General features: G+C 37.7%; 1 protein-coding gene across 1 annotated transcript; it reads left to right on the top strand.

Moving 5' to 3' along the window:
• The first annotated feature begins 3393 nt into the window (after nucleotides 1-3393).
• LOC129754631 (probable cytochrome P450 9f2) lies at nucleotides 3394-11948 on the top strand. Its single transcript, XM_055750793.1, has 3 exons — nucleotides 3394-3713; nucleotides 3771-3943; nucleotides 10551-11948. Exons 1-3 carry the CDS (start codon nucleotides 3502-3504, stop codon nucleotides 11777-11779), a joined length of 1614 nt encoding a protein of 537 aa, XP_055606768.1. The 5' UTR covers nucleotides 3394-3501; the 3' UTR covers nucleotides 11780-11948.
• Nucleotides 11949-15416: the final 3468 nt, after the last annotated feature.

Here is a 15416-nt window from a genome sequence, read left to right as displayed (position 1 = left end):
AATTCCTCCTGATAAAGGGAGGTGGATTCTATAAAAGGAGTGGCGCTTATTGATCCCCAAAAGCACCCCTCCATAAGAATCGTCGCGATCCAGACGGATAATGTTAAAATCGTGGAAAGAGATGTTTGATTGAGAAGAAAGCCATGTTTCAGAAAGGGCAAAAATATCGCAACTAGTTTCATAAAGAAGAAATTTGAACGGATCCAGTTTAGGGATAATACTACGACAATTCCACTGTAAAACAGTGATATCTCCGACCTCTCGGCGTAAATTAGCCATCGAGAGAGATAAACACTGAAAGAATGGGCCAAGTTTGCATCAACTGCTTTAAAAATGTCTTTACTATAGGGAGCATCGCTGATACGATGTCTCTTATCGATTCAGATACGTTTAAAAATGATAATATTCCATTTAAGATGTCACTCAACTTAAAAATTCCCGATTGAATAGATGGATCAGTCGAGACTGCGGTAGGTTTTGGGGTTTTCGAACTCCCCGCTACTTCTGGTTTGTTCAGGGGTACAAAATTCATGGAAAATCCTGGCGGGACTGCTTTTTCTTTTCCTGAAGTAGATGGTTTTTGTCTACCGTTGATTGAGGAGTTAACTGTAGGTATTTTTTTTGGAATTTTAGGGATCTTTGGAGCTGGTTTAGAGCGTTTTCGGGAGTTGGCTACAAAAACAATAGGATGATCTTCATCAGTCGTGTCAGTATCTCCATTGTCAACTGGCAGTACTGAAAAAATATTACTAGGCTGAGGCTGAGCCGGGGGAGAAGCGCTCTTCAAAATAGCGGCGTAAGAACGATTTGATCGTTCTTTCAAAGAGCGCCTCTCCTTATCCCAGCGACTCTTAAATGCCTCGCACACAGAGATATCATGAGGAGAGCCCCCGCAATAGATACATTTCTGCTCTAATGCTGAGCACGCTCCTTCCTCATGATTCTCTCCGCAACGAGAGCACCGTGCTTTGTTGCAACAATGGGACTCGGTATGGCCCAATTTGATGCACCTTTTGCAACTCATTGGGCGAGGCACAAAGAGTCGCACAGGAAGCCTCAACATTCCGTCAATCAAGACGTAGTGAGGGAGGGCGGTTCCCGCGAAGGTAACACGAAATGAGGCTGAAGGCGAATACCCTTTAACTCCATTTACGACGTTGGCAGTTTTAAGTTGACGACAATCCAAGATTTCGACCGAAGTCGAATCAAGGCCTTTAAACTTACCAACGCCCTTGGATTTAATGTAGTCTTCCTCCAGACTCATTTCCGTTATCACACCCTCGATCTCTACGTTTCGAGACGGAATGAAAACATGGTACTCAAGCCGAAAGAAATTGCTGGCAACAATTTCATTGGCAGCTTTTCGATCAGCCACAACAACGCGCAACTTGTCTGGTCGCACCTTGGTTATGCTGGTCACGGAGGTCCACCTCGCCAGATCTCTGGTTATCTGAACCACGTTAAGTCGTTTTCCACCGGTTTTGGGCCGGATGAAAACCACCCAAGGCCCATTAAAAGTTGAACCATCTGTGTAGGTTCGGAGCCGGGTAGGTCTACTGTTAACTGTGGGTGATGCAAGATTATCATCCATCGGAGCATGGGAAGCATTTGAAGGACCAGCAACAGCTGAATCCTCCAAATGCTCCTCATCCTCGTAGGTGACACTTTCGTCATCCACAGTTAACGGGTGGGGCCCCCCGCCTTCGCTCATATTTTAAAACAGAGACACGAAGGCCTTCCGTGATAAAAATATGAGCGAAGCAAAACACGATCAAAATATAAAGGGAAAGAAGATAGCAAGTAGAAAAAGTTAAAATAGAGTAAAATAAACTTACAGGTTTTCAAGCACTTCTTAAAGATAAATTATTTTCAGTGTTTTTTCTTCTTTGTTGTAAACAAAACAAAACCACGTGGTCCTCCGTTGATCGATATTGGCTTCGGCGATGACAACGATGACAACGGCAACGAATCTTTGGCGAGCCGGGCAATGCACCCGCTATCCGTTCACGGTAGACAAATTCGGATCCGCCGGATAAACACCCAAACGGTACACAAACCTTCTTATTTGTTGTTGTAGTTGATCCAGTGATGATGATGTGGCTTTGTTTGGTGGCCACCCTTCGCTTGGTTGGGTTATATCAGCAGTCACCAAACGATGGCCTTGACCAACCACGTGGTTTGGGAGGAACAATACCTTCCTCGGTTGCCACTAATTGGATCAGCTCCAATGGTCCTTTGGGTAAACGGCAACAGCACGAAAATCCGAACCCAATGGTTCGTCAGCAGGAATGCCCAAACGGTGCGAAAAAGTCCGGATGTGTCGGGCTGGAAACGCGACGCGTGAAAAACTAACCACACTTATTGCACTATTGTTTTGAAGAGCGGGTAAAAGTGCGACTGCACGCTTCGACGTCAACGTTTCGAATGATATTATAGGGTTTTTGATTACGAAAAAATGGGATCTTTCCAGCGATTGCAGATCGGAAGGAAAAAAGAGGTTTCCGTACATGTTTTTTTAGCATAAATCGAGTATTAAGTATTAAGTAATAGAGACAATAGAATATGAGGCAGGTTGTTTGCGTACGTATCATTTGAGACCCTCACTTCAATCTCGAAAACTCATAAGAAAAATGGAACGAAATGTTACGTTGTTTAGATACTAAACATGTGTCTATAGTAGTTCGTGAGCCCTTTCCCCCTCTTGAAAGAGGTGAGTATCCATACCAGTAAAACATTCATTTTGAAATCATTAAATAATCAATGTAAAGCCTTTTAAAAACAGAGCAAAAAGGCAGATATTTGAAATCTAATTTAGAGATCAAGTTTCAGAAAATTAGATTGAATCATTCGTAACTCCAGTCGAAGCTCTTATTTCAGAGCGGTTGCTTCTGAACTATGTTGAAATTTAATTTAAAACGATTCTTGAAATCAATTAAATTTTAATAATTTCCAAAAAATACATTTATTTTCAAAAAGTGTAGCAAAGTACACTGGGTCAGCATAGTTATTCAATAAATTTTGAGTCCGCTCTTTTGGATTCAGCCTGTTTTTTTTTCTCTCGCATATACTGATATCTTAACGTCAAGCTGTAATCAGGCATGGATAGCCTTAAATGGACCGGCTGATTATTTTGCAAATCATCCCTTTTTATACCCCATGCTGAAATTTTCATCATTCGAAAGAAATTTCATCGCATCAAATATACCTACTATTTATAGCGAAAAAAACAGTCTCATAGGTCATGCACATACTTCCCATATGATTGTTGGAGTCCAACCAAGCTCAACGTAAGATCGTTATTTTGCTACCTAATTCTCAAAGTTCGTTCATTACCTCACTTACCTTGGGGTGGAGTTGATTCAATTTATCATAAGAGCATCCCGGTAAAAAAACATCAATCATTTCGTCATGCATCAAAACAAACCAACCAATTTTCACTACCCAAAACCGGCTCAGTTCCAAAAATCGACTCAGTTGTTTTCGTGAACTGACCGAGCAAAGATGGAGATCGGGCTGATAACGCTTGGGTTAATTTTAACCGCGCTTGTGCTTATCTATCGGAGGATTACCCACAAGAATGACTACTTCCACGATAAACCTATTCCGTCGATGGCGGTCCAGCCAATTTTCGGAAGTACGGCTGGGCCAATTTTGAATCGGACTACCTTCAGCGAATTCATCGGGAAGATCTACAACAAATATGCGGGTGTTAAGTGAGTTAATAAATCACTAATTTGAAAATATAAGAGAATAATATGCCTAAATTGCAGAGTTTTCGGTTTGTTCGACATGACCATGCCAATGTTCGTGATTCGAGATCCGGAACTTATAAAAAACCTCGCGGTCAAACATTTCGACCATTTCGTTGACCATCGGCCGTTGTTCGAGACTTCGAATGAAAGTCCGGATATTTACTTCAACAAGATGCTGATCAGTCTGACAGGTAAGAGCCATTTGTATCGTGTCAATCTAGAAAATTCACATGCTATCCAGATGGTTGAGAAATTCCATTGGTGATTTGAATTTGCGCTAAGGGCGTCGACTATTTCATCATGGGTAGGTACAAAGCACTTCAGACTTAAAAGCGTGATTTGCACATTTCAAAATCATTCATTCGGATAGCTTCATAGTGATGGGATACCATCCATATCATCGTTAGAATCATCATTCATGACAAAATAAGCTTATCAATTGATTTAAAAAAAAATAAAAACAAATTTCTCTTTCTGCTAAAACCCCTTTCATTCACGACGTTTCTTATACGTGTACGTACATGGAAATTTGGAAAAATGGTAAAATTTTAATATTTTGAATTCAACCAGTTCCGAAAATAGTTGTTGAAATTATTTATATATTTCAATACGATTTTCAATGTTTCTACAAAACGCAATTTTATTTTAGTGCAAGAAGATTTTTATGACTTATTGGGACTTAAAAGTTTCTTAGAATACCAAATCTGTTGAAATATAGGCTATTTTACAAAAACAGCTTTTTTTCAAAAAAAAAAAAGATAATAATAAATAAATAAATAAATAAAATATCGACAATTTTTTGCATATCTTCTTCGATGTTTCACAAATGTATTTAAAACTGTAAAATAACATGGGTATTAGACTGCCCCATAATATGTATGTAGATTTCAAGCTTGTGAAATGTTATGCGCTGCAGGCTTAAATTGATCTTAAGCCTAGTACAAGGTCTCATACCAAATTTGGGCCAGATCGGATCACGGGAAAGGGTCGCTCAACGAGAAAAACCGTTTTCAAAAGAAATCGGCCGAAGGGGACAAAAGTTATTCATGAAAAACTGGATTTGTATGTTATTGTATGTATGTATATTGTATGTATTTGTATGTAACCAACAAGGTTCTCAAATGACGAAAATATTATAACTTTTGAGCACCGGAAAATAAGCTCAAAGTTTTTTTCATTTTGTCACTACAATCAATTTCAAAACGCGTTTCTACTTTAACTTATTGACTTGGGGCGTTAGAGCACAATTGATCGGGGTACGATGAGCATTTTCTGCCGTAGCATCTAAAGCTATGATCATTTAGTATCCGGGCACTTAATTTCGGTGATAGCACTGACCACACTGACATGACACTTAGAACAAAAATTCAACGATTTTCTGTCTAATTTTTTGTTGTCAGATTTTGCAGGTTCGCTATATCGACGGCAGGTGGCGAACCTGAAATATTTGACCAAAAATGCCCTGTAGGAAAAATCGTCCTGTTTAGCCCGATTTTATCGTAGATTTTGCCTTTTTGTTTTTTAAAAGTCGGGTGGCATTTCCTAACTGGGATAGCATTTCTTCAAATCGATCGATGCGCACTCTGGAATCGACATTGCGTACTGTTGGAAAAATTATCCAGAAAACGAAATCGAGTGTCCAGTCAGTATGGTCAGTGGTGATAGTTACGTTACTGGAGCTCGGATATGCAAAACTATAGCAGCGTTGAGCTAGTTATGAAAAAGATTATATAGCCTATTTTTATCAGATTTTTAGTAAACGTGTGTTTGAGATATTTTCGATGAAAAGGACATGGTAAAATAATTTTGCTGAATCGCCTCGAACATTCTTCATTGTCAACTTAAAAACTAATGAACTGTTGATTTTTCTAGTTTTTTTTTGGCTCAAAAGCTACAGCTTGACTTGTTTACATCTGACGATTAAGCCTATTGGTTAGGAGTCGGAGAGGTAATTCAAAGACTGGAGTTCGATTCCTGGTCGAGGTGATTTTTTTCATTTACCCTTCATGATCGATTATTTTGATTGTTGGATTATACTAAGGTTGCCAGAATTTTTTCCACTCCCATCCGCGCTTAGCAATTCCAGGCATTTTTTCAAAAAAACCTGGCAAAATCCGGGCATGGATTTCAATTTTTCAAATTCAAAAACCGGGCAAAAACCGGGCAAAAACCGGGCAAAAACCGGGCAAAATTTAGATGTAATTATACATAAAAGCAAAGAAAAAATGCAAAAAAAAAAAATGAAATTCATATTTTATTAATGTAATTGCAGACTTCCAAAAACTTGTTGGAACACTTAAATATTTAAAGCTTTATAAAAGTAAAACAGTGAAATTATGTGAAATAACCGTTGAAAATTTCCATACCGTTAATCGATTTTGCCAAAGCTTACTCAAAAACTTTGATTTTTTTTGGTTTCTCTGTGAAAAATCCGGGCAATATCCGGACTTTTTTCACGATATCCGGGCAACTGGGCCGGACCGGACCTTATCGAAATTTTGCATCAAATATCCGGGCAAACCCGGATAAAACCGGGCAATCTGGCAAGCTTACATTATACGGATAATAGCATCATCTGCCAAACACAGCATTAGAAACATAATGTACGTGTGTGTATGGATTTTTTGTATTCTACAAACAGACATACATATTTCTATTATTGCTTTGTTTGATAGATCTACGATTCACCGTTTAGTGCAAAATGCATCGATTATGAATGGTAAATAAAAAAAATCAACTCGACCAGGAATCGAACTCAAGTCGACTGATTACCTCCCCGACATGTAACCAATAGGCCAAAACGTGAGATGAAACAAGTCAAGCTGTAGCACTAAAATTCAGTTGACTTGATCGAGTTGAATTTGCTGCTTGATTCGACGGCAGAAAATGCTGATTTTCAGCTTCTGGCAAAAAAAAATTAAAATGCACTTTCAAACGTTTTTATCGACTTTTTCAAGTTTTAGCCCGTTAGGAAATAGACTTTTTTAGTGTCTAAACACGAAACGATGAAGTCACTGACAAATTATAGCTGTTTTCTATGGTTAAATTTGCGTCCTTAGCTCCCTTTTGACTCAAAAACACCAAAGCGTTTCCGAGATAATTTGATATTAGTTCGTATTGCCTTAAAACTTTGCATGAAATACAGTTATTTCTTATTAGATATCTATTTTCAAGATAAAATTGGTTCAGTCTGGAACTTAGATTTTAAATCAAATTATTTTTCAAATGGTTGAAATATTTTTTTTAGTTTAAGTAGAGACACTTTACCATCTTACCATCACTTATGGCATTCGTGTCTTGATAATGATTATGATTTGGAGTAGGTACAAAGATTATGAGATTTTGATTTAAAATTCAGATTGAAATTTAAGATCCAAATTTAACATTCCAATTAATCTATTAGCAGCATCTAACATTTAAAATTTTAAATTCTGATATGGAATGAATTATTAGCGATGATATTAGATATATTCGTCCGGCCAAATACTGCCAAAAAATACAAATGAGAAATAACACAAAATTGATGCGATGCATCATAAACTTAGTTTACGTGATAAAAACTGTAAAATGAATTTCAAAATTATTTTGCGTGTATGGAAAAAAAATTTTAAAAAAATTAATTACGGCAATTGGTTTATGCGTTATGACATCACCCATTCCTTTTTCTTTTTATTTTGTCTTTATTTGAGAGGTTTTCAGCCGCAGGCTGTTTTGCCTCTGACCCCTTTTTCTTAGTAGGGTTAAAATCACCTGTTTTTGTAAGTTTAAAAATAATTTGTGGAAACTAATAGTTTTTATAACTACGTTTATTTGATGTCCCATCAATCTCAAAACTTTTGAAGTGCAAGCGGTATGATAAGTTAACAGCTTTTTTGAACCAAGTGAACTGAAGATCACTTTTAATGTGAAATCGGGCATGGAATCCGAACATGAAATTCTTAAAATTCTCAGTAGAACAGTTTTTAAGTTATGCTCCAAATATGATATTTTGGAAAAAAATTAAAAAAGAACTTGAACTTGACTGCGTAACATTAATTCGAAATCTCTTTTCTGCATATCAAAGGGGAATAAATTTTCTATCGATCATCTGAATTTCACTTTATGATAGAACAAATGATTGAAAACGCATTTAAAAAAAAAATTTTATCCGCGAAAGTTTTAGAATTGAACGAAACATTTAAAAAATCTAATTTTCATTTATACTTTAATATCAATTCAAAACACAGAGGTTATGTATAAGAATCGATTGAAAATTGAAGAAATTATGTTTACTTTACCATACCAGTAGTTTTTGCTATTTGGAATAATTTAACAAAAAGTGATGTAGGGCTAAGTGCGGTAATTATGAACAAAGGGGAATTCCGAACAAACGCCATAAGCGCCGTTAGGTTCATAGTAGGGTCTCAAATCTGATCAAATGTGCTAGTCTGTCATTCTATTGATAACTTACAGTAATAACTTGCAAACTAACTATGTAAATTATGTAGTTACAGTTATTAACAAAATTCATGTCTCTGAGAATCGAAAATCATTTTGAGACGTGGCTTATCAATTGACTCCCTCGTCAATGTGAATGAAGATAAAATGTTGTTTTTTTAAAGTTTTACGTTTGGTAATTGATGGTACATGTGATGTGATATGATTTAATGTTTAAAAAAATTTCCACCCACGCCCTAAGAAGTGTTTATATTTTCCCCATACTTTTCAAGATGCAGGGTAATAATTAACACGCGGTTTCTCAGCATTCGTTTATGATTAAAATTTAATTTGGTGGTAAAAATTACTGGTATTCCTATTGCTTTTTATGAATAGTTTTCTTCAAGCCTAAATTGATACAAATATTTCACTTGGAGACTGCAACACGAATGGAATTGGAACAAAAAAGTTATAACGGTTCAAAGATTATATAGGGTGATACGGTCAAAATTTGGTCAATATCAACTTGACGTATTTCTTTCAATTTTGCATTTTAAAAACCTGAACACCCCTCAGGTGTGTGTGTGTGTGTGTGTGTGTGTGTGTGTGTGTGTGTGTGTGTGTGTGTGTGTGTGTGTGTGTGTGTGTGTGTGTGTGTGTGTGTGTGTGTGTGTGTGTGTGTGTGTGTGTGTGTGTGTGTGTGTGTGTGTGTGTGTGTGTGTGTGTGTGTGTGTGTGTGTGTGTGTGTGTGTGTGTGTGTGTGTGTGTGTTTTTCTGGGCCCCAACGTTTTATTTAACTTAAAAAAAAATTAATGAAATTTTTGTGGCTGTTTGAAGTATAAACTACGAGTTTTCACGAAAAAATCCGCCATTTTTTATCTGTTAAAAAACCCCCCAAAGTAAAAACAAAAAAAACAACGTTGGGTACTTGTATTTTATATTTAGAAAATATGTTCTTAATTTGAAAAGAATCGAATAAGTACTTTTCAAATGACGATGTCCACGGACTTTAAAAATGTGCTTCCGAGAAAAACGGGTTTGAAGTTTCTGCTCCTGCTTTCTTGCAGTATTAGATAGGAGGAGATAAAGGCCTGTAATTTCTACAGTTTTGCTTCAATTGACTTGAAAATTTGACACAACATTCTTGAAATGTTTTACAATAAGAAAAAAAAAATCGATTTTTGGAAAATGTTTGACTCTACCCCTCCCCCTTAAGTCCCTTACAACGTACATATTAATCACTTTTACAACTTTTAAGTTCATTCATGAGAACATGTAGTTCACTCATGGGAATTGGGCAAAATAAGTCACATATATGGTACATATTAATCACTATTGCAACTTTCAATTTCGTTAATGAGTACATAGAGTTCACTCAAGGAAATTGGGCAGTTGATTCTCTTTATCAGTCAATATGTAACTTTCAAAGCCTTCATTCAAGTAAATTTGTGACTTTTGGTTGCTTGAGTAGCGAAGAAAAAAGTTAATAATGAAAAGCCAGTATTTTTTATTCCTCCTGAGCACAATATCTTTAAATTCTATTCACGTTTGAAACTCAAGATACCCCTCCCCTGGGTCATATCTTTGGCATGTGACCTTCTGGTAAGATAAGTATTAATTTTGACTTTGAGTGAGTGAGATTTATCATGTTTAATTCTTCCTATACTCGAAAAGTACACCACAGTTCGTTAAATTATTCAAAAAGGCAAAAACTACTGTTAAGATAAAGTTAACATAACTTCTATCCACTTGAAATCATTGTTTTGAATTGATATTTAAATATAAATGAAAATTAGATTTATGAAATTTTACGTTTGAGTCTAAAACTTTCGCTGAAACAAAATTTTCTCTTTAAAATTGCGTTTTCAATATTTTTATCTATCATAAAGTCACTAATATCAACAATATTGTTGATCATAAACAAGAGTGAAGTTCAGATGATCGAGAGCAGATTTTTCCGGAAAAGAGATTTCGAATAAATGTTATGCATTCTAGGATATTTGATTCTGAGTACCAGTATTTTTTTAGTTTTTCAAAAAGATCATATTTGAAGCATACATCAAAAACTGTTCTACTGTGTTTTTTTGAATCTCATTTTTGGATTCAGTGCCCAATTTTACATTTAGAACATGGGTCAGACAATAAAGTTCACGATTTTTTTTTTTAAATTTGTAAACTAGTGTTATCTGTGGACATTGAGTTTTTAGAGGCCATTGAAGTTGAAAGTGTTGCATGATGCCCCAGTTGACGGTACTTGAGATTTAAGCTTATAAGAAAAATTTGGAGTAAGCTTCATGGAATAAAAGCGTCATAATTCAGAACTATGGTGATTTGCAAAATTGTTAAATTATCTAATTCATTTTCAACTTCTTTACATTGCAGGACAAAAATGGCGAGATATGAGAGCCATGTTGAGTCCAGCTTTCACCGGCACCAAAATGCGTACGATGCTGGGACTCATGACGGGATATAGTGAACAAGCGGTTTCCATCCTGAAGCAACAGGCTTCTCGTTCCGGGGGATATTTACATTACGAAATGAAGGATCTCTTCATCCGGATGGCCAACGACATCATCGCAACGTGTGCCTTTGGACTGAAGGTCGAATCAATCGAGAACAGCGAAAATGACTTTTTCCGGATGGCACAGCGCATGTTTAATTCGAACAAACTTAAAATGATGGCACGCATTTTGACCTCTAGAATCTGGCCCGGTCTGTTGTCGAAGTTTGATATCGACTTGTTCGATCGGGACATTACCAAGTACTTTTCCCAAATTATTCGGGAGGCAGTCCGGACCCGCAAAGAGCAGGGCATCGTTCGACCGGACATGATCAATATGTTGATGCAAGCCCAGCAAGGAACGTTGAAACATGCCCAAGATCCCGCCACCGAAGCGGACCAGGATGCAGGATTTTCAACTGTTGAGGAATCAAATGTTGGCAAACAATCGATTTCGAGAGCAATCAGTGAACCGGAATTTATAGCTCAATGTTTGCTATTCTTCGTCGGTGGGTTTGATTCGATTTCTTCGATTTTAACGTTCGCGTCCTACGAGCTAGCCGTGAATCCAGATGTTCAACAACGGCTGTACGAAGAAATTCAGGAAACCAATAAAAATCTTCAAGGTAAACCTCTGGACTACGATACCCTCCAGAAAATGAAATACATGGATATGGTCATTTCCGAAACTTTGCGTCACTGGTGTGCTCCAGCCCTAGATAGAATTTGTGTGCAGGACTTCCACTTCGACGATGGCAATGGGCTGAAGTTCACCATTGACAAAGGAACCAGCATTTGGATCCCGGTTCATGGACTTCATCACGACCCGAAGTACTTCCCCAATCCGGAAAGGTTCGACCCAGAAAGGTTCAACGAAGAGAACCGAAAGAACATCAACATGGATGCCTACATACCGTTTGGAGTTGGACCTAGGAATTGTATCGGATCCCGTTTCGCGCTGATGGAGATGAAAGCTCTGCTCTTTGCGGTACTTAAGGAGTTCTGTCTCGAAAGAACTGCAGAGACCCAGGTGCCGCTGAAACTAGCCAAGGGATTGATTTCACTTAACAGCGAGAAGGGAGTTCATTTGAGATTATCATTGAGACAGTAAATGTTTGTCTACGGAACATTCATCCATATGCATTTCTTTTTCAAAAACATGTTTACTATCAAGACTTTTGAAATGTTTGAATGTGTTAAAAGTTTGTGAAATCAAATTGAAGTGATAACAAACATATTTTGACCAATTGTAACTGAAATTCAATAGATATTTACTTTTTAAAATATGTAAAGTGATTTTTAAACGCAATTTAAAATAAATTCATTTCTTATATTTTATTCATTTATTTGTTTTTCAGTTCTTTTTTTTTTAATGTTCATACGATTGTTGGAACCATAGGGGCATAGGGTGATCTTATTCCGTTTTCATTTTTCATCATACAATTTTGGAAAAATTGTCGCTGCCCGTGGCGTAGAGAAAAGCGTTCATTTTCTATGCCAACGGTCTTGAGATCGAATCCCGAACACGGCAAAAGTAGTGCACTTTATGTGGGTTGGTGGTTTTAGCATTTGTTAGATGCTAGCCATAATACCCTCGAAAGATGTACGCTTAGTGTTAAGTTAATGGAATGTCTTCGAGGAAAGATCAAGTCTGATTGAAATCGCAGACATCAGATACCATACCCAGAAAGTTTCTTCTTGCGTTGTTTTCTGGTTATCGGTATTTTTGGCATTTGTTTTTTTATGGCTATCGTTATTTTTGACATTTGGTTTTTTATAATTGTGTTTGTGTAATATATCTAATACTGAGGCAAAGAAGGTGTTGAGATTGTTTACATCTGTGCGTGCGTTGGTTGACTGTATTCTTGGTGTTAAATATATGACACATCTCTAGAAAGTTTAGAGTGTGTTTGTTGAAGCTACTATCCAGTCAGATGGCGGCAACGTTACACGATTTGTCTATGTATCGTGTGACCAACATCGTTTAAATAAGTGGTCGTGAATCTTGTTTTAAGCTTTTTTTTTGCTCAGGTTTAAGCTTTTTTTTTGCCTTGAGAGCATAGGAGATGAAAGCTCAAATCTGAAGAAAAAAGCTAAATCTGTCAAAAAAAGGGGAAATCTGAGAGATGTGCTCCATACGGTTTGTATAACATTGCCAGGTCTTACTAAGGTTGAATGTGTGCCCTGTCTCTAAACTGTGTTCGATGAGAGCTGTGTTGTCTTTCTCTTTCTGTCTATTGGTTGCTGTGGTGTTGTTGACATTTCTATCTTGTTTTGTCCCAAGTACTTTCATGTTGCTACGATGTCCTGAGAGTCGTTGGTCAAGCGTCTAATGTACAGGGTGACAAAAAAGTCCGGTCACACACGCAAATCTCAATATTTCAAAGAATAAGAAGAAAATCAGAATCTGGTTTTCATAGCTTTATTCAGTAACTCAAAAAGATACTTCACAGACGGTATCTTGGAATTACACCACCTTTCTCTGATCTAACCAGCTTCAGACGTCTCGGAAAGTCGTCGCAGGCGGCGCACACGTGCTCCATCGGCATCTCGTCCCAGATTTCCCTGATAACTCGCTCGAATTGCTCCAAATTTGTTAATTTATAGTCGTTCGATTTGACATCATATATCCCCACACGAAATAATCCAGTGGATTCAGATCCGGAGACGACGGAGGCCATTCATTCTTTGGAATGAAATCTGTCAAATTTTCCTCACACCACGCCTGAACAACCTTTGCGGTGTGGGATGGGGCACCATCTTGCTGGAAGCAGTAGTAATCGTCTGCAAACAATAGTTCAGCTTGAGGCAGAACATTTTTCTTCAAAACCGTGTCCAAGTAGTACGCTGCGTTGATTTTGACCCCTTTATCGATAAAAATAAGAGGCAGTTTACCTCTCTTGCAAATGGCTCCCCAAACCATCACTGACGTCTTATTTTGGAACCGGGAAACGTTCAGCTTGTCCGCAGGAGCTTGCTGGAGGCTCACACTCCAAACTCGATCATTTTGACGATTGACTGTTTGCTCCAAAACGAACAGTTTCTCGTCCGAAAAAATGATCTCGTCATCTGCGCGCCAACCGAGCAATTCCCGCGACCGTTGATACCTCTTGTCCATTGTAGCTTTGGTACCCCATGAACCACCTGTTTTTTGTACGGTGTACGTTTTAAATCCTTGCGCAGAAGCAGGCGGATTGATTCTCGGTTAATTTTGAGGTTCCTGGCCAGCTTCCGTGCAGATTGGGCGGGATTCCGTCTAATCCGGTCTCGAATAATCTTTACCAGCCTTGGAGTTCTCACAGACCTTGGTCGTCCAGATCGTGCCTTGTCCTCGGTGCCTCCGGTCTCTAGGTACCGATTTATGGTCCGGTACACGAATTTCCGGTTGATTCCGAGCGGTTTTAGATGTTTGAATATGTGTCCGGGTTTGAACCCTTTCACATATTCAGCGATAACAGCTGCTCTAAACTCTGCCATAGCTCACAACTCAATGTAAACAAACTGCACAGAAACGAAACTCTGCCACTTTGGGCAGCGAAGTTAGCCCTTTCATTTGACATATAGAAGGCACCAGAGAGATGCAACGTGTAGGCTACAGGCGACCCCAAAAAAGTGTGACAGGACTTTTTTGTCACCCTGTATACGCATGGACAGGGCTCTTCACATGGGATCTGGTAAACAACATTGGATTTCTCTCCGATACTCTTTGGGTCTTTCACACGTGTGTGTAGATCTCCTCCAGTTAGGTTCCTCCTGCTGGCGATTCTGACGTTGGGGTAGTCGGTGGCTAGACATTGGAAGAGTCGTTCGGTGAGCACTGGAATATAGGGCACCGAACGAGAAACTTTTTCTGTGCTGGATATGTGGTTGGATGATTCTTCATTTTTAACAAAGTTTAGAAACAGGGCACTTAAAGATAATTGTGACTTAAAGATAATTGTGATGATTTTGCTAGGATCCTTTGCCAATGTTTTAACAAAATAATAAATACAGGACGGTATCCTGATACCCTAAAAAATATCCAAAGTAGTACCTATTTTCAAATCAGGAGACAGCTTCAATGTTAATAACTATCGCTCAATTTCCACATTAAGTGTCTTTAATAAGGTTTTCGAGAAAATTCTGATCAACAGAATAAACAAACTTTTAAACAAAAATGACATAATATATCACCTAAAAGGTAATACCCCAGACAACCATTTGGTGGGTATATCAAATTTGCAACACAAATATACGTGCAAATATACGTGTAAACATATCGTATATACAGATCCCTGCAACGTTACACGATTTGTCTATGTATCGTGTGACCAACATCTTTTAAATATGTGCTCGTGAATCTCGTTTTTAAGCTTTTTTTTCCTCAGATTTAAGCTTTTTTTTGCCTTGAGAGCATAGGAGATGAAAGCTCAAATCTGAAGAAAAAAGCTTAAATCTGTCAAAAAAGGGGAAATCTGAGGGGAAATTTGAGAGATGTGCTCCATACGGTTTGTATAGCATTGCCGGGAAGTGCGTATATAATGCAGCAAAACCAGTATATACATACGTATCATTTGGAGGCCATATAGGTACATTACCACACATATTTTTGATTTGGATTGTATTGTCGTAATAAAATCATGCAATGTATTTAAATACGCTAAAGAATATGCATGGGACGCACATTGTAGGCAGCGTTACCACATATACAGATTTTTCAGTAAACATACAGATTTTTTTGAAATTTTCAAACCAAGAATCTGTATATA

The sequence above is a fragment of the Uranotaenia lowii genome, chromosome 3 (assembly GCF_029784155.1).
Source record: "Uranotaenia lowii strain MFRU-FL chromosome 3, ASM2978415v1, whole genome shotgun sequence".
Classification (NCBI taxonomy): Eukaryota; Metazoa; Arthropoda; class Insecta; order Diptera; family Culicidae; genus Uranotaenia; species Uranotaenia lowii.
This window is presented reverse-complemented; position numbering and strand designations above follow the sequence as displayed.